The sequence below is a fragment of the Myotis myotis genome, unplaced genomic scaffold (genome assembly GCF_014108235.1).
Source record: "Myotis myotis isolate mMyoMyo1 unplaced genomic scaffold, mMyoMyo1.p scaffold_m19_p_7, whole genome shotgun sequence".
Lineage (NCBI taxonomy): Eukaryota > Metazoa > Chordata > Mammalia > Chiroptera > Vespertilionidae > Myotis > Myotis myotis.
The window spans coordinates 91,694,697-91,711,745 of record NW_023416379.1 but is presented as its reverse complement, the minus strand read 5'-3'; the positions used below and the strand labels follow the sequence as shown (position 1 = coordinate 91,711,745).

Sequence of the window (17,049 nt, the reverse complement as noted above, 5' to 3'; positions counted from 1 at the left end):
CTATTCCCCAGGGTCTGCTGAGAGCTTCCGAAGGTGAGAGGGGCCCCAGCACCGATGGACTAAATCAGGGTTCCCAAAGCTGAGAGGGGGCGGGGAGGAGATTTTTCAGAATAGTGCCCATGCCCTTGTGCAGCTGGCCCTCGCCCAGTTTTACTTCAGTAGATTCAGATAGAACCAGAACGTGGGGTATGTTTTTAAAATTGTGTTAATTATTATTTAAAATGATATTAACTATTTTAAAAATGTATATTATGAGAAATAAGCCTACCTTGTACCCCAAGACAGGCAGGTTTTGCCCAGCATGACTCAAGGGGGCGCTATCCACAGTGACGCAGCGGTGCTGGAGGTCCCTGCCGGTGGCCCCCAGCGGACCTGCTCCTCTCTTGGGGAGCAGCCCCCCACTGTTTGCAGTGCCCCCTTCCAGAGAGGCCAGGTGCACGTAGGGCCAGAGCACTTTGTACAAGGTCCCTTCCCCCCAACTCTCTAGGGCGAGAATCACCGCGCTAGGGGAAGGGGGCCCAGTGGAGGGGGTTCAGGCATCTGCAAGGTGCCCCAAAGGCCTGGCCTTCCCTGCGGTCTCCCCCTCCTACCCCCCACAGGTCTAGGCTGGCTCCCCCTCCCTCCTACCTGCCCCCATCAAGAACCAGTCAGGGTCTGTGTACCCGCATTTGGGGCAAGGAAAGGCCTTCCCTTCGAGCCCTCCTGGGCCCCAGCAGCTGTGCTGATGGGCGTGTGAGGAAGGGGTTTCCTGCACTCAGAGCAGTGACTTCTCACGGGCTGTCGTGTTGACTTGTGAAAACAGAGCAAACCTTGTCCCAGAGGGAGGAATGGCCCTGCTGTGTGTCCTGGTTTCCTCCCTTGGAGCTGGGGGAGCTTCACATCCACCTCATTCTCTCCAACCTCTCCGGGAGGCTGGAAGGTCACGGATATGAAAGCGCCCATTTTATGGAAACGATACTGAGGTCGGGGCACTAAAGAAGCTGCATTTTCAGAGAGACACATCCAGCAGGCTTAAGAGGGGGCGCCCACGGGACCCAGGACAGTCCTGCCGAGGCAGCCCTCCGGTGCCCCGTGGCCAGAGGGGCCCTGGGACCCCCTGCACCTTCTCTTTTGTCAACATGAGTGGTTACAGCACCGACCTGTTACAAGACAAAGTTGATCACGGCGTTTCCTCCCAGCGGTCAGTGCCTCTGATGAACAGAATGGCCCCGAGAATCCCCTTTTAACCACGTGGATGATTCCAGCATGAACAGAACCCAGCTGGTCCCACAACACGGAAGAAGCACCAAAGGTGCACCTCATTCGCCTGGCCGGAGTGGCTCAGTGGTTGAGCATCGACCTATGAAACAGGTGGTCACGGTTCGATTCCTGGTTTGATTCCCTGTCAGGGCACATGCCTGGGTTGCCAGCTCGATCCTCAGTGTGGCGCGTACAGGAAGCAGCCGATCAACGATTCTCTCTCATCGTTGATGTTTCTCCCTCTCTCCCTCTCCCTTCCTCTCTGAAATCAATGAAACTATACATTAAACACACACACACACACACACACACACACACACACACACACACACACACACACACAAGACGCCCCTCCTTCATGCATACTCAGCATGGCCCGCTGGGGGATCTATGTAGCTACACCATGTCTCCAGATAAAACTCTCCAGAAGGAAGTCGCTGTGAAACTCAAGCCACTGGACTTAACAATCAAAACGTGGTTCAGGAACCCACGAGCCAAACTGAGGAAGCAGCAGCAGCAGCTGCCACGAAGGCAACCACGTCAGATTCCTCCAGCCAAGAACGAGCCCCTTGCCCCCAGCGCCAACCAGTCCTTATTCTTTTCCCCTGTAGCTTCAGATTCCTATAGCTCCCGTCCACCTCAGCCCTCGGGCCCTGCCAGGTGGGTCTGGGACTCTCTCATCACTGAGAGCCCCACAGCGCAAGCTCCTCAGTTAGAGAGGCGGGGGCCCCAGTTCCGGCTCTGAACGTGGCTGCCCATGGCATCGAGCATAGAACTGGGCCGTTTTCCTGATGAGGACGAACTACCCGGCTCTGCTTCCCACTGTCTATCGGTATCCATCACCGCAGGCCGCAGCGGGAACGGGGCTCTATCTTAGCATCTTGGCGATGCAGCTTTTGGACTGTGGCTTGGGCAAACCTCATCCAGTTGGTAAGCGGAGGCCATTCAGCCTACCGCTAGAAACAGCCCGAAATTCCAGGACTCCCCCAGAATGGTGGCCTTTGGCTATCTCTGATCAAACTACTAATACATACCAGGTTGTACCGGAAAAAAGATATTGCCGTCCAAGAACACCCCGCTTATGGTGGCCCTGATCCTGTGGGGGCCATGTCCAGACACTCGGCGGGAAACGACTCACGTGGAAGGAGGAGGGGAGGAAGGGCTCTCCTCTGCCTCACTCCCCCACTGAGGCAGAGACGGCCAGCAAGCCTGTGCCCATCACAAGCCTATGCCCCCACCCCGGGACTGTGTGGACCCTTGCGTCTAGGTGGGGCCACATGACAAGTTCCTGGAAGGAAGGTGGGTGGGAGTTGGCCCAGCGCCTTCTGCGGCAGGTGTGAGGAAACCACGCCTCCTGCACGTCCCCCTCCCTCCGGCTGGAGGCAGAGGTCCCGGGGCCTCAGGACATGGAGCCACAGGATGGAAAGTCCCCTCAGCCAGGGAGTTCAGCCCCTCGGCCACCAGAGCACCTCAACTGTCTTCAGATGTGAGTAAGGAATAAACTCCTCTTGGGTTATCGCTGAAATGTGGGAGTTTACAGTGTTACCCCAACTAGTTAACACATAGCCCTGCTTCCCTTCCTAAGTCTGGCCGTGAGCTGCGGGCATTTACCCAAGAGGAGACTTAGGCAATCATTCCTCCCAGCAGGGGGCAAGGTTGTTAGAAGCCACTGCGAGATGGGGTGGGGGAGGGAACTATCATCTCTTCCCTGGCTCCGCTCCAGTGGGGCCACCAGCATTTGGGGCTTGGGGTTGCAGCTGTTGCATTTCACAGTGGCTCTGGTGGCATTATGAGCACGTGTGTCACTCAGAGCTATCCTAGGGAAGCGAAGACAAGGGCAAGCAGCTGATGGGGGGCAGGGGAGCAGAGAGGGGGAGGCCACGACCGGAGCCCTGGGTCTGCCCTGACTCTGCCTGTGTCACCATGGGGCCTCCATTCCCCCCTGTAGTGTGAGTCTAAAACACCTGTCCTGGATGGGGGCAGAAAGGGTGAGAGGTGAGGAGTGAGATCATGGATCCGAGATCCTGAAAGCACTTTGTAAGACTCCACGCTGCCATGCAATCAGAAGATCCAAACCCAGGGGCCTCAGAACTTTGATGTATGTGGGACTTTTTCTTAGGAGGGGCTTAAAAATCATTAGTTAGGGAAGAAAACAAACAGGAAGAATGCATAATTCCTACTCTGCGGGGATCATCCAGAAGGCTGTTCTGAGCTCCTCGCCTGGGGAGAGGGATGTCTTGGGGTCTTTGAAGGCCAGCTCAGAAGACTGGGCAGTGTCTGTGGGCAGTTGCCCTTGCCACCAAATGTCTGCTCCCAGGTGTCACAGTATCTGAAATTCCACCATTAGTGCTTCATTCCTTTGGATTCCTTTTTGTCCCTCCACAAAAATGCAAGCAATGATAATCCCTAACATGTGTTCATGCTCTAGACTTATTCCAACAATCCTGAAAGAGACAGATAGACAGTGAGACCCAAACACTAGGTCAGTGGTTCTCAACCTGTGGGTCGCGACCCCTTCGGCGGTCGAACAACACTTTACAGGGGTCGCCTAAGACCATCCTGCATATCAAATATTTACATTACGATTCATAACAGTAACAACATTACAGTTATGAAGTAGCAACGAAAATAATTTTATGGTTAGGAACTGTATTTAAAGGGCCAGAAGGTTGAGAACCACTGCCCTAGGTGTTAGGCTTCTCCAATCACTTTTCTCCTAGCAGAAAGATTGTGAGGGCAATTCTATTCCTCGGTGTACATCCAAGAGAAGCTCTTGCACATGTGCCCGAGACACATGGGTAAGAATAATCACAGCAGCCCTCTGTAAAATAATGCAAAATTGGAAATAACCTAAGTGCCCATTGAAAGGAGAAGGGATCGCTGGATGTGAAATAACAGTGAACATGACTGAGCCCTGTTTTCATAACATACGGCTGCATAACAAACCAAAATATAGTGGCAGACACACCATTTTCTTGCTCACAACCCTACACAATTAGGCAGGGGCTCCCTGGGGATGGTTTGTCCCCACTTCATGTGGCTTCAACTGGGGCTGAAAGATCAATTCTCAAGATGGTCCCACTCGCCAGCTAGGAGATCAGCTGGGCCTATTCCGGGGGAGGCCCGCCGGTGTCTTGCATGTGGCCTCTCCCTCCATATGCCTTCTCCCAGCATGGTGGGCTCAGAGCAGTCACACTTCTCACAGGTAGCTCCAGGTCCTCAGGAATGCAGAAGCAGAAGCTGCTAGGCCTTCTCAAGGCTTAAGCCTGGGATGGCCACCGGGTTACTTTTGTCCCATTCTGTTGGCTAAAAGAGATACAAGCCAGGCATATTCAGTGGGGGTGGGGGGCGAGGGGGACACAGCGACAAAAGGGTGTGACTACCCAGGGATACACTGCATTGGGTGCCACAGACTTCCACAAACCACAACCCCACAGCCACATGGCTAAATCTTAGGTAGGTTATGCCCCAGTAACAAACCACCTCCACAGTTCAGTGACTTTCACACAACAAAGGGTTACTTCCTTCTCACACACGTATCCCACACAGGCTGGCGGGGTGCTCTGCTCCACACCGTCTCTCGGGATCCCAGGCTGGTGGAGGCACCGCCATGTTGAGATGAGACCTCACTTTGGCCATAGCCATGGAGGACAGGACTGGAGAACTTCACGGGTCTCAGCCCCAAGGAGACAGTGTCACTTATGCTCACATTTCACTGGCTAGAAAGAGTCACATGACCCTGTCTAACCTGCCAGGGAGTGCTGGGAAATGTAGAAGATGAGCCTGTAGACAGATGGGTGAGGATGACTATGGTGCCCACATGTGACAAAACTATTGAAAACAAAGGGAAGTTCAACATAAGATTCAAGGGAGTGTTTACGTCGAGGTAGGGAAGGAAGGGGTCAGGACAGGAGGGAAATTCACAGGAGGGTGTCGTTGATTTTTAAAGACACCGACGTCTAATCTCAGAGTGCAGGCTAAAAATGGCCCTTCTCTAAACATTCAGCCGAGGCTGCTGGGCCTCCAAAGTACAAAGATGAATAAAATACGGGCTCATCCCCTGCAGGTTCCCAGCTCAGGTGATGCAGGGGGCACGCTCACCGAGCAGGCGGCAAAGCAGAGTGGAGTGGACTGCTCGCCAGGAGCTCCAGGAGCCACGGGCGCTCTGAGAAGGCCTCCCGCCAAAGGGTCATGTAAGTTGGGCCATGAAGGATCAATAGGAGTTCGGTCAGTGGAGAAAGGAGTGAAGGTGGTGTCGGTTGGTCAGGAACAGTCATTCCAGGAAGAGGGAACCATATGTGCGGGCCCTTCACTCCTCAGGGGGCCATATCCACTGTATTGCCTCACCACCTTCTAGTCCCTCAATGACCAGATCAACTCATTCACACTGAGCTGTGCCACCCAGAACCCTCCACAGGACCCCAACTCATTCTCTCCACGGGGAGTGTTGGCTGCTAATGCTTTCAGTCGAGTCCTTTCTTAGGAATCGGACATAGATAAGGGTCATGTGCCCTCCTACTCCAGGGGTAGCCACATTCAAATGACAGGAGGAAGCAGGGGTATAAGGCCCTGCCCCTTGCTTCAGGGAGCTCTGCAGGACCAGCCTAGCTCCAGAGCTCCCTATGGGCTCAACCTCCAGCCCCCATCACAACCCAACTCCTCTCTCTCAGCTCAGTCCTCTTTTCTTTACACGGGTGTTGATTGCGCATGTACTCCCCAAGAAATATCCTCCAAGCAAATCTCCACTTCAGAGTGTGTATTCTGGGAAACCTACCGAAGACACCACGTAAGTGCAAATGATTGCTCAGTTTCAATGGATGCCTTCCTTGGAGGTGTTTGTATAGCAATAATAATAACTAATATGCTAAGCACTTTGCCTATATGATCTTATTTAATAACTAAAGACCCGGTGCATGAAATTCATGCATGGGAGGGGGGTCCTCACAGCCCAGCCTGCACCCTCTCCAATCCGGGACCCCTAAGGGGATGTCCGACTGCCGGTTTAGGCCCGATCCTGGGGATCAGGCCTAAACCGGGAGTCGGACATCCCTCTTACAATCCTGGACTGCTGGCTCCTAATCACTCACCTGCCTGCCTGCCTGGTCACGCCCAACGGCGCCCCCTGCTGGCCTGATTGCCCCCAACTGCACCTCCCCTGCTGGCCTGGTCACCCCTAACTTCCCCCCCTCCCTCTGGCCTGGTTGCCCCCAACTGCCCCCCCCCCCCCCACCGCTGGCCTGGTTGCTCCTCACGGCCCCCCCTGCCGACCTGGTAGCCCCTTGCAGCCTGCTGTTCAGTTGTTCGGTCATCCCTCACTAACCCCCCTACCGGCCTGGTTGTAGGCAGCCATCTTGTGAGGGTGTGAGGGTTAATTTGCATATTACCTCTTTATTATATAGGATAAACAGGATTCATGACAAAGGAATGAATTTCTCACAGTGAAATTTCAGGCTTAGCAAGGTGAAATTTCCAGCTTAGTGATGCCAGCTGGAAGTATTTGTGTAGCACAAATTTAGTCACAAATTTCTCTGCCTCACTGCATGGTCAGTCCTGATCTGTATGCTGTATGCTGATCTGGGTACGTCCCCAGTGGGTCAGGAACAGCGGGGTGGCGGGTGGGGGAGGCGTGTCTCAATTTCGTTCCTCCTTATCAACAACAACAAAGCAGGGCTTCTGCTTAGTAATGTAATATCTCTGTTCTGTCTCTTCTCTGGGGTCTCACTTCCTGGGAGCCAGTGTGGAGGTAAATTCCTCTGAAAACAGGCTGCCCGCTTTGGGGCGCCTGGGGCCTTTTCTGAGAAATGGTGACATTGTTCCCAGCACTTCCTCTCCCTTCTTGGGAAGTTCCTGCACCACCACTGAGTCCTCCTCACATCCTCCTTTTTCAGGCTTGGGCTTTCCACTTTTCCTTTCCATCCTCACCTCCCTGCCTGGGGGCGGGGGGAGGGGGGGGGCTGGCAGGGTTGGGGGGGGCAGTGTGTGATCTGGACCTTTTCTCCCCCAGGTTGAGCCTTGCCCCATCACTAAGACGCAGCTTTCTGAGAGCCTGCCCCCTGCCCTGCCTGCCCCCTGGCCCTCAGGAACATGCGCCAGCACGCTGAGACCTGGCATAGAAGAGGCTGATGGCTGTTTTGTCCAGGGGGCTGCCTGCTTTGGGTGGAAAAGGGGGGGTAATAGGAGACAGAAGAACCCCAGACCCCAGGGAGACCTTGGTCTGAGCTTTTCTGAACAGAATATGCAGTGTTCAGCATATTCCTTGGGGTTGGCTTGAGATCTGTTTTGTGTGTGTGTGCGTGCGTGCGTGTGTGTGCGTGTGCGTGTGCGTGTGTGTGTGTGTGTGTGTGTGTGTGTTTTGGGAGTCAGATCGCCTGTGTGACTTCTAACAACGTGCTCCTTTGCCCTCTCCAGGGTAGAGGTCCTCCTTTAAGAACATGCCTGGGTTCGCATTCATGTGTATGGTTGGGAGCAGTAGGGGCTTTTAGAAATATTTGTTGAATTCTATTGTGGTGCTGGTGGTAATGAGCTAGAGGTAACCCCCCCCCCCACACACACACACACAAGAAAACCCCACCACCACAACAAAAAATCCTTCATTTCTCAACAACAACAAAAAGAATTATTTCATTGTGAAGCTCCAGGCCACAACACTGTACGTTGTTCAGTACAAGCTTCATTAAAATGTTTTCCCCCAAAGTAAACAGGCAGACAATGTCCAGTCTATTTGCAATGCCTGGAAGCCCAGGGGATTCAAGGCAGCAGGAGGATGTGCCGCCTTCTGTTGGACTTCTGACAGCCGGCCTTCGGGGGGCGGGCATGTGTGTGTGTGTGTGTTGGGGGGGAGGGTGCGGGCATGTGTGTGTGTGTGGAGGGGGGAGGGAAGCGAGAAGAAGGAGTGTTGTTCTCCCTGAGGTCAGCTGTGCGAGAGGAAGAAGACTGGGCATGTCTGGGCATAGATTTCCAGACACTGAACAGCCCTCCATGTCAATAATTGTAGCTGCTCTAAGCCTGGATTTAACTTTCCAGTGGGATTCCTGTACAGATTTACACTGTTCCATGCAATTCTTTTTTTTAAAATCAGAAACTGCAAATGCCTTAGGTGAAGGAAGGGGCAAAGATGGGGGCCCAAGGGGGGACAGGGTGTGGAGGTTGGGGGGAACATAGGGGCACCTCACTTGCTCTGCATCTGTCAGAAGCACCAGGGACACTTGCAGAATTGCCCTTCATCAGTGTCACCGCCGTAAGCTGTCTGGAAATGGGGGGTCCTGGGTGCTTCCCTCATTCTCTAGAGCCTCTGAAATAGAGAGGGCAACGAGCAGAGAACTCTGACGGGAGGCACAACGCCTGTGATCCAACTGTGGCCAGTTGTTTGCTGCATGATGTAAGGTCAGGAACTTCTCTGCCTCAGTTTCCCCAGCAGTGTGTGGGCTGTGTGTGGAACGGCCTTCTCCCCCTCCTAGCGTCAAGCCTAGGGCAGTCACAGAGGTTTCTTCTGTTGAGGGAGAGAGGGGGGTGTGGGGAGCAGGGTCGGGTTCAGGGAGGCCGTGCAATGCAGGACTTGCCCGGGAGACAGGATGCCCTTTCTGAGAAGCTCCCCAGTTCCCTCCTGTTCCGCGGCATTGCCAAGCACCCCTCTGCACCCCGTTAGTTCTGGGGGCCTCATCTGCGGAATCAGGGGCTTTGTTGGGGTGTCTGGGTCCCCCTGGTGCTTGGGGAGAGGCGCTGTGGTGAGGGATGGTGGGAATAGTGGTGGTACCATATGGGGCTTTTCTGGGAATTGCAGAGTGAGGTGCATTATTGTTATTAGTTATGGATTTTTATTTATTTATCAGGGTCAGAAAGGGGGCTTATCTTACCAGTGCCATCCCTCCTGGGGAGCACCAACTCACTTCCCAACCAAAAAACCCCACATTTGTGGCTCAGTTCGTGGGGGAAATGGGCAAGCTCAGGCAGTTGGAGGGACCGGGACACAGGGAGGGACGTAGAGCTCCGCCGGGTGCAGGGGAGGGGCGGTGTCCCCGGGGAGGGCGGTGCCGGCGCTGTGGCCCGAGCAGCCGGTCCCGCCCCTCACAGTTTATAAACCAGCTGAGCGCCGGGCGGCGGCAGCTGAGGGCTGAGCAGCTGCTCGGGTGGCAGCCTGGGATCCGGAGCCGGTTCGATTCGCGAGACGCAGAGACCGTCGGAGGTGAGGGAGCCGCGGCCCCTGGGACGGACCCGGCTGGGCTGGGAACCCGCGCGTCTGTGTGCCCACGGGTGTGTGCGAGCTGTGTGCACCGGGGAAGGGCGTGCGTGGGCCTCGGGTTTGCGCGTGGGACGGGCATCGGGATGCGCCGGAGACCCCGAACGGGGGGAGGGACGCGAGTGCGAGGGACCCGTTGCCACGGCCCTTTCCCTGGAAAGTCGGGGCGCGGAGGGCGTGGACGGGCGCGGCGGGCTCGCGGAGCCGGTGAAGCCGCGGTAGGCGCCAGGCCGCCGGCGGGAGCGCCCAGCGCAGCAGGTTCCTTGGGACCCGCGCCCAGGAGGCTCTCGGACCCGCCCCCCCACCCCAGCCGCTGAGGTCGGGGTCCCGGCTGCCGTGGGGCCCGCTGCCCGCTGGGCACTGAGGTCGCGGGCTGTGTCCCAGTCGTGGATCTGAGTCGGGCATGTCCCTTAGGGGCCAGCGAGGAGGTGATTCGCGGGGACCGGAGACTCCGGACCAGGGATGGACCGGCGGAGTCCCGAACACCCCCAGGCGGCGGGCAGGGCGCCCACCAGTCCCCGGCCTCGCCCCGGCCAGGCCCGGCCCCCGCCAGCACAGTGACCCATTTGGCTGGCACCGTGCTCCCGGGAGGCCCGCCCCGCGCCCCGGAGCCGCGGCCCCGCGCGGGTGGGCGCGCTGCAGCCCGTCAATCGGGAAGCGCTGGGACCCACGCACCTCTCCCACCGCCGCCCGGCCCGGCCCAGCCTGCCCTCCGGGGCGATGGGGACCCCGGCCCGGCCTGCCCTCCGGGGCGTCGGGGACCCCGGCCCAGCCTGCCCTCCGGGGCGACGGGCTGCGGGGCCGGGTGGGCTCTGCACAGCGGAGCCCTGGATGTGCGGTGTCGCCGGGTGGGACGCGGGGTGGGGTCGAAACTCGGAGGGTGAGGCTTTGCAGGGCGCTGAGTCAGGGGCTTGAGGTGGGACCCGGGCCAGCCCAGAACCCCCCCCCCCCCCCCCCCCCCCCCCCCGCCAAGGCCAGGGCTGAGCGCAGCGGGAGGGCCCTTCGGGTGCCGCCGCTCGTCCCGCGACCAGGTGGGGGCACTGGGCCTCCTCCCGGGAGGAATCTTGGAACCGGGTTTGGCACGTCAGGGCGTCCAGGCAGCGCCCGCCTCCCGCCCTCCAGTCGCGTTTCGGGGAGGACTTTCGGGCTGTTTTGTTTTCTTGGCTCCCGTCTATTTTTATTTTCCAGGGGTCTGACTCAGCCGGGCTTTGGGCGTGGAGATAAGGTGGAGGGACCAGGTCCTGCGCGCCTGTGCGCGCGCGCGAGTGCGTGTGAGTGTGTGCGCGTGTGTGAGTGCGTGTGTGTGAGTGCGCGCGCGCGTGTGTGTGTGAATGTGCGTGTGTGTATGTGAGTGCACGTGTGTGTGTGTGAGTGAGTGTGTTGTGCGTGTGAGTGTGTGCCCGCGCTGTGTGCGTGTGAGTGACAGATGGCGCCAGAGCGCGCGGTTTCCCCGCAGCCGGCGGTTTGGGAAGCCCGGCTGGGTCAGCGTGACGTGTTCGCCGCCCCCCGCCCCCCGCCCCCTCCCCTTCCTCAGCTGGGAGTGACGCAGCCGGAGTGGAAGCGGAGTTTTGGCGGGCAGGGAGCGCTTTGCAGGAAACTGACTCATCACAACTCCCTCCGCAGTCCAAGTCCCGGCTCGGCCCCCGCACCCCCGCCCCGCGCGTGATTTCCTGGAGGCTGGCGCCCCCTTCCGGCCCCGCCGCGAACAGCACACGCGTCCCGCGGAGTGCGGCTTCGCCCGCCTTTCCTCCCGCGGCCCCCCCAGGCTCATCACAGGCGGCCCCCCTCCCCGCCCTGCAACGGCCCCTAAAGAGAGCCCCCCCTGGCTCAGCAGAGCTTTCCGAGCGCTTCCTATTTACTCGGGAATTGAAACTGGCTGACGTCTAAAGCACGACGGCCAACGAAGAAGGCTGTCTAGGGTCAGTTTCTTGTGTGTAAAACCAGGGCTTGTGCGTGAGTTTCCCCTGAGCTGGGAGTTATGATAATGGGGGCGAGAGCAGATTTCCATGGGCCCTAGCTGAGCCGTAAGGGCAGGGGTGGTAGAAGGAGAGGGGGTCGCTGCCTGGATTAGGGTCCCGTCCTCGCTCCTGGAAGCCAAGGAATATCCAGCTTCCAGATAGAGCCGCTCCACGAGCCCCGAGGCACGAGGCCTAGCATGTCCATGTCAGGGTCCCCGTGTGTCCCCTCTGTGTGCCCCTCTGGGGAACTGGCAAAGACTTAAATCCCCTTCAATTTGAATTAGGTTGGTCTGGGGAGGGAGGGGCCTATGGATCTACATTTTGATAAAGCTCTCCAAGTCATTCCAACGAGCCTTTCTGGGTAGGAAACCTTGAAATGAGTGAGAGAGCAGAGTTCAACACCAGAGCACAGAACTCAGGGTAAATAGGCATGGGTTAGAATCCTGGCTGTGCTACCTGTGAGCTGTGTGGCCTTGGGAAAGTTACTTAACTTCTCTGAGCCTTGGTTACCTCTTCTGTAAAAAAGAATGAATGTACCCATATTTTAGGAAAATTAGTATTTGGAAACTTCTTACAACAGCCCTGGCATGTAAGAATATACAAATAAATTTCAATCCTTGCCCTGAAGACGGTGGGCAAAGTTATTTGAAGGCTCTGCACTGTGTAACCCCTCTGTGGGGCAGAGGCCTTTGACCATTTTTAGTTGTATGGTTTGGGGGCAAATCTCCTGTCTCTTCTGCCCTTTAAACTTGGTCTGAGGTCGCCAAGTGCCGCCCCTCCCCTATCAGCTGAGATGTGGGCTGCACTCATGGTGGGGTGGGGGGGAATGGGGAGCAATAGGTGTGTCATGAGTCCAGGCTTCCTGTCCCAGGAGATCCCTCAGCAAAGCTTTTGCCTTCAGAGCCTGCAAATCAGGACTTGTCCCCAGGAAAAGCCAGTCCCTGACAATTTCGTGCAGCCGCTCAGCCCTGGAGTCAGGCCAGAGCAGGGCAGGGAGTGCCAGTGCTCCCTGACGTGGGAGGAGAGGAACCGGGGAGACCGGCCGCCTTTAATTTTCTTTGCTTGCAGAACGGGTTCCTTGGGTGCAGACAGTATGGGACAGGGGCTTCAAGGCAGTCTAGACTTCAGTCACCATGGGCCTGGCAGGATGTGGCTCAGCCTGGGAGAAATCACGGCTCTTCCCTGCCCAGCCCAGCTCCTCCTCAGCCCCAGGCCACTCGCTGATGACAACTCTGTGAAAGGCCCAGCCGACAGCACCTGTCAGCTGCTGTCTGGGTGGAGGCTCAGCCAGAGCTGAAGGCAGAGAGAAACAATAATACTTCTGTTTTCCAAGCACTTCTGTATACCAGGTGCTGCTCTAAGCACATTCTCTATTCAGTTAATCCTCACACCTGTCCTCTGAGATGTTTACTATTATCGTCTCCATTTTACAGACGAGGAAAATAGAGCCCAGAGAAGTTAAGCCACTTGTCCAGGGTCAACCAGCAGAGCCTGTGTCCCCACCCGGGCAGTCCTGCTCCATAGCCCTCGCTCTTAACCATGAGATACAGCCTGCCACTCTCTGCCACCCGCCTTGCCTAGAAAGACTCCCTGGCCATTTGCTTGCTCATGCTTCAACGGCCATCCTCTTAAACTTCCATGGAGCCAGTTTTACAGTTGAGGAAACTGAGGCCCAGAGCCATTAAGCGACTTATTCAAAGCTTAGATAGGAAGCAGCAAAGGTAGGCCCAGACCCCAGGTGTTTGCCTCCAAAAGCCCAGGGTCCTCTGAAGCGCTAGAGCGGGGTTATCCCACACGGGCATCCGGGAAGGGACTCAGGAGGCTGGAGGAGCTCTGTCAGCCTGTCCATTCATTGGGGAACTGACCTCCTGGCCAAGGCTGGGGAGCTGGACTCGAAATTCACACGTACTTGGGGCATTCACACTCATGAGGGACACCTCAGGGGGGAAAGTAAATTGATTTTAGCTGATAATACCGGGTGGTAAACAGGCCCTTGATCCCTGACATTGCAATAAGCTTTGTTGACATAAGCTTGCCCTTTAGCTGCCCGCTCTCCCAGTCACCCTGGGGTGCCATGCTGGCTGAGCTCTGCCCCCACCCAGTGTTTGATGGTAGGAGGTTGGGGCCCTGTGGGAAGGAGGTGGTGGGAAAGCAGCTGGAAGGAGCCACAGTCACCCTCCCACCTCCTGTTCTCATAGGAAGACCTCCCCCGCCCCGAGCAGAGCCCGGCCCGTTTCCCTAGTGACCAGGGTGTTCCTGTCTCTCAGCTGCAGGCACCATGTCCGAGCCATCCCGGGATGCCCGCCCGATCCCCCGCGGCAGCAGGGCCTGCCGCCGCCTGTTCGGCCCCGTGGACAGCGAGCAGCTGCAGCGAGACTGCGATGCTCTGATGGCCAGCTGCGTGCAGGAGGCCTGTGATCGATGGAACTTCGACTTCGTCACCGAGACACCGCTGGAGGGTGACTTCGCCTGGGAGCGGGTGTGGAGCCTGGACCTGCCCAAGCTCTACCTGTCCTCAGCGCCGAGGAGGGCCCAGGACAGCCTGGGGAGGAGCAAGCGGTCCAGCAGCTCGCCTGCCCTGCTGCAGGGGCCAGCTCAGGAGGACCACGTGGACCTGTCACTGTCCTGCACCCTGGTGCCGCGCTCCCCTGAGCAGCCTGAGGGGTCCCCAGGTGGGCCGAGCACGTCTCAGGGCCGCAAACGGCGGCAGACCAGCATGACAGGTGAGGACAGACGCAGGGAATGACACTGCAAGGGACCACGACTCAGGATTCGTGATGCGAGGGCTGGCCGGTCATTAGGAGGGGGAAACAGGCTCAGAGAGGGGAAGTAACTTGCCTGAGGTCACACAGCCAGGACCAGCTAGCTATCCCTTATTCGGAACATTGATTGAATGCTAGCCCTTCACTGAATTTCTAGGGTGGATTTCACTTAGTCCTTGTAGCAATCCATGTGACGTTCTTGCCACCCTTTTACAGGCAGGGAAAAGGTTCAGAGAGGTAGGTTTTCCTAAAGACCCACAGTGAATTTGCCATGAAGAGGAAACTAATGATAGTAATTTCCTGGCTGCTCGGTCCAAACTAAACTCCCCTTCCCCCCATCACACACACACACTTCCGGTCCCTCTGCCCCGCCTATTTTGTTCTCTTGGCAATTTTTACAGTCAATAGCCATTTCTTTATTTTGATATTGTCCGTCTCCCCAACTAGGATATTATCTCCACGAGAAACGGATCTGTGTCTCTCTTGTTCATGGCTGAATCCCTAGCACCTAGAATGGTGTCTGACACATAGTAGGCGCTTGATAAATAATGAATGAGCCATGTTGCCATTAAGCACCTAGTAGGCCAGGCCTGGACCAAAGCCGTACAGAGAGCATTCCATTTCATCCTTAGAGCAGCATACCAGCGTTACCCCCATTTACAGGCGAGGACACTGAGGCTCAGTGAGATGCAGCCAGGAATCCCACAGCTGGGTCGGAACTCACAGGAAGGATAATGACAATAGCTAGTGTTACATGGCCAGGCGCTGTGCAGAGCCCTTCCCGGGTGACCCGAAGGTGTGCGTAGAGCAGGGTGTCCCAGAGCTCAGAGGCACATGCAGTGCGCCAGCCACCAGCGCTGCTGAGCTCTCGACACAAGGCTAGTGTGACTGAGGAAGGGAACTTTTCATTTCATTTGGTTTTAGTTCATTTAAATAACCACCTAGGACTGGTGGCCACGGTTTTGGGCAGCTTGGGTTAGAGCAGGCGCAGGGATCCGGCCCCATTGTCACTCACGTCTGTGAAGGGCCGCTGGGTGAACGCCCTGGGAGATGGGGGGCCGGGGGGGGGGGGCGGGGGAGGTGCCGGAGTTCTTCCCTGTCCAGTGCTTGGCAGCGTGGGCGGGGTCGTGGCCCCTCGGCCGTTGGCCTGGCTGGGTGGCTCTCCTGGCCTGGCTGACCTCTGCTCTCTCCCCTTAGATTTTTATCACTCCAAACGCCGGCTGATCTTCTCCAAGAGGAGGCCCTAACCGCCCACCGGAAGCCTCTCGCTCCTGGAAACACAGCCTCCCGCAGGCCCGCTCTACACCTTGCGCCTCAGTCCTTCCGTTTGTGTGTCTTAATTATTGTGTCTGTTTTAATTTAAACTCCTCCTCATGTACATAGCCTGATCGCCACCACCTTCCCACCCCGCCCGCTGCTGGCATTAGAATTATTTAAAGAAAACAGACAGCGGAATGATAGGCCTATTGGATTGCCAGGCATTTTTATTATGCAAACTACATATTATTTAAAACCTCCTCATCCTACACTCACGATTTCTTCTCTCCCGGAGGTAAGGTGGGGCCGGCCTGACCCTCATCTGCTGGGTGGTGCTCGGGAGGGGCCTGGCTCCCTCTGCTCCCTGCTTCACGGGCGGTATGACATTCTGCTCCTTTCCTTCACTCTCAGACCCACTTCCTTACCCCGAGAGAAGTAAAGAGATAGCACTTTGCAGGGGCCCAGCAGCGTGGGGGGGTGCCATCCAAACATTGGAGTCCCCTCGCCTCCTCTCAGGGTGGCCACGCTGGAACAGGGGTGGGGACTGGCACCCTCCCGGCCCCTGCTACCCACTCTGCCCTGTGAGGGCCGGCGGAGGCAGGATCCCGCAGCAAAGCACCAGCCTCCCTCACGCCCCTTCCTGCCCAGGCGCCCTCTCTGCTTCTCCCCTCCCCCTCTATCCTCTCCCAGCCCTGGGCAGCTGCTCTGGGGTGCCTGTGCCCCCAACTCCATGGACTGAAGGGCAGGGTCTACCTCAGGCAGCTGGAGCAGTGGGCGCCCCTCCTCTCCGCCTGGGGGCAGGGCCTGGGTGGTCCGCAGGCCTCCGGGAGTGGCCATCTCTCTGAGAGGGATGTGTGGGTGGGGAAGCAGATGTTTCTAGGAGGGAGTGACACCTGCCCCTGGAACTCATCCCAGGGTCTCCCCCTCTGCGCCACCCTTTCCCATTCATTGCACTTTGAAAAGCAGCTGAGCAAGGAGCCAGCTGCTTGTAAACGGTGGGAGTGAGGCTGCGGATTGGCTCACGAGCAGGCTGACAGCGGGCCTGCAAGTTGTATCTTTCCTGGTGCTGAACGCTGAGCCCCCAGAGGCGCCGAAGCACTTAGTGGGTCTGCCCAACCCTTCACACCTCCTGTAACATCCTGGCCTGGACTGTACTCTCCTGTCTTTACTAGATTGTACACCTCTACAGGGCAGGGGCCACATCCTGTATGGCTCTGTGTCCCTCACAGCCCCTCCCCCCCATCCCCCAGTGCTGGATATACAGCAGGTGCTCAATAAATATTTCTTGGAAACTTTACTTGTAAATATACCTTGTTATTTTTAAGAATAAGTAGGCGGAGGTGGTGTGGGCTTTTTTTTGGTTGTTTTTATCATTTAAAAAATGAAGCATTTAAATTTAAAAAATGCAAAAAGCTTAGCAAAAGAAGGGCTATCAGGCAGAAAAGGGACAAACAAGAGCAAAATTTAAAAACTAAATCATCACACCTCTGCAAAGATCACCATTGTCAATATTTTGGTTTGCTGTGTGGTCTTTTTTAGTAAAGGACATACTGTAGCTTAACACCATTACTCACTGGGGAAATGCAAATAAAACCAC

The 17,049-nt window shown here is 56.8% G+C and overlaps 2 protein-coding genes across 3 annotated transcripts; both read left to right on the top strand.

Moving 5' to 3' along the window:
• The first annotated feature begins 1,642 nt into the window (after positions 1–1,642).
• LOC118660780 (collagen alpha-1(III) chain-like) lies at positions 1,643–11,003 on the top strand. The gene is made up of 3 exons (XM_036318435.1): positions 1,643–1,899; positions 9,358–9,489; positions 9,890–11,003. The coding sequence occupies exons 1-3, from the start codon at positions 1,643–1,645 to the stop codon at positions 10,824–10,826; spliced, it is 1,326 nt and encodes a 441-aa protein (XP_036174328.1). The 3' UTR covers positions 10,827–11,003.
• On the top strand, positions 9,299–16,749 carry CDKN1A (cyclin dependent kinase inhibitor 1A). 2 transcript variants are annotated; one of them, XM_036316737.1, is made up of 3 exons: positions 9,299–9,421; positions 13,701–14,156; positions 15,393–16,749. In XM_036316737.1, exons 2-3 carry the CDS (start codon positions 13,712–13,714, stop codon positions 15,440–15,442), a joined length of 495 nt encoding a protein of 164 aa, XP_036172630.1. In that variant the 5' UTR covers positions 9,299–9,421; positions 13,701–13,711; the 3' UTR covers positions 15,443–16,749. The 2 variants fall into 2 exon arrangements, with proteins under 2 accessions (XP_036172630.1, XP_036172629.1); XM_036316736.1 differs by lacking the exon at positions 9,299–9,421 and adding an exon at positions 11,249–11,394.
• Positions 16,750–17,049: the final 300 nt, after the last annotated feature.

Excerpts from the sequence above, each read along its gene's own strand:
- LOC118660780 (XM_036318435.1), top strand. The coding sequence starts at position 1,643 with ATGTCTCCAGATAAAACTCTCCAGAAGGAAGTCGCTGTGAAACTCAAG. Across the intron at positions 1,900-9,357 it reads CAGCCCTCGGGCCCTGCCAG|CTGCTCGGGTGGCAGCCTGG; the intron begins GTGGGTCTGGGA and ends AGGGCTGAGCAG. Across the intron at positions 9,490-9,889 it reads GCGCGTCTGTGTGCCCACGG|GGGCCAGCGAGGAGGTGATT; the intron begins GTGTGTGCGAGC and ends CATGTCCCTTAG.
- CDKN1A (XM_036316737.1), top strand. The coding sequence starts at position 13,712 with ATGTCCGAGCCATCCCGGGATGCCCGCCCGATCCCCCGCGGCAGCAGG. Across the intron at positions 14,157-15,392 it reads GCGGCAGACCAGCATGACAG|ATTTTTATCACTCCAAACGC; the intron begins GTGAGGACAGAC and ends CTCTCCCCTTAG.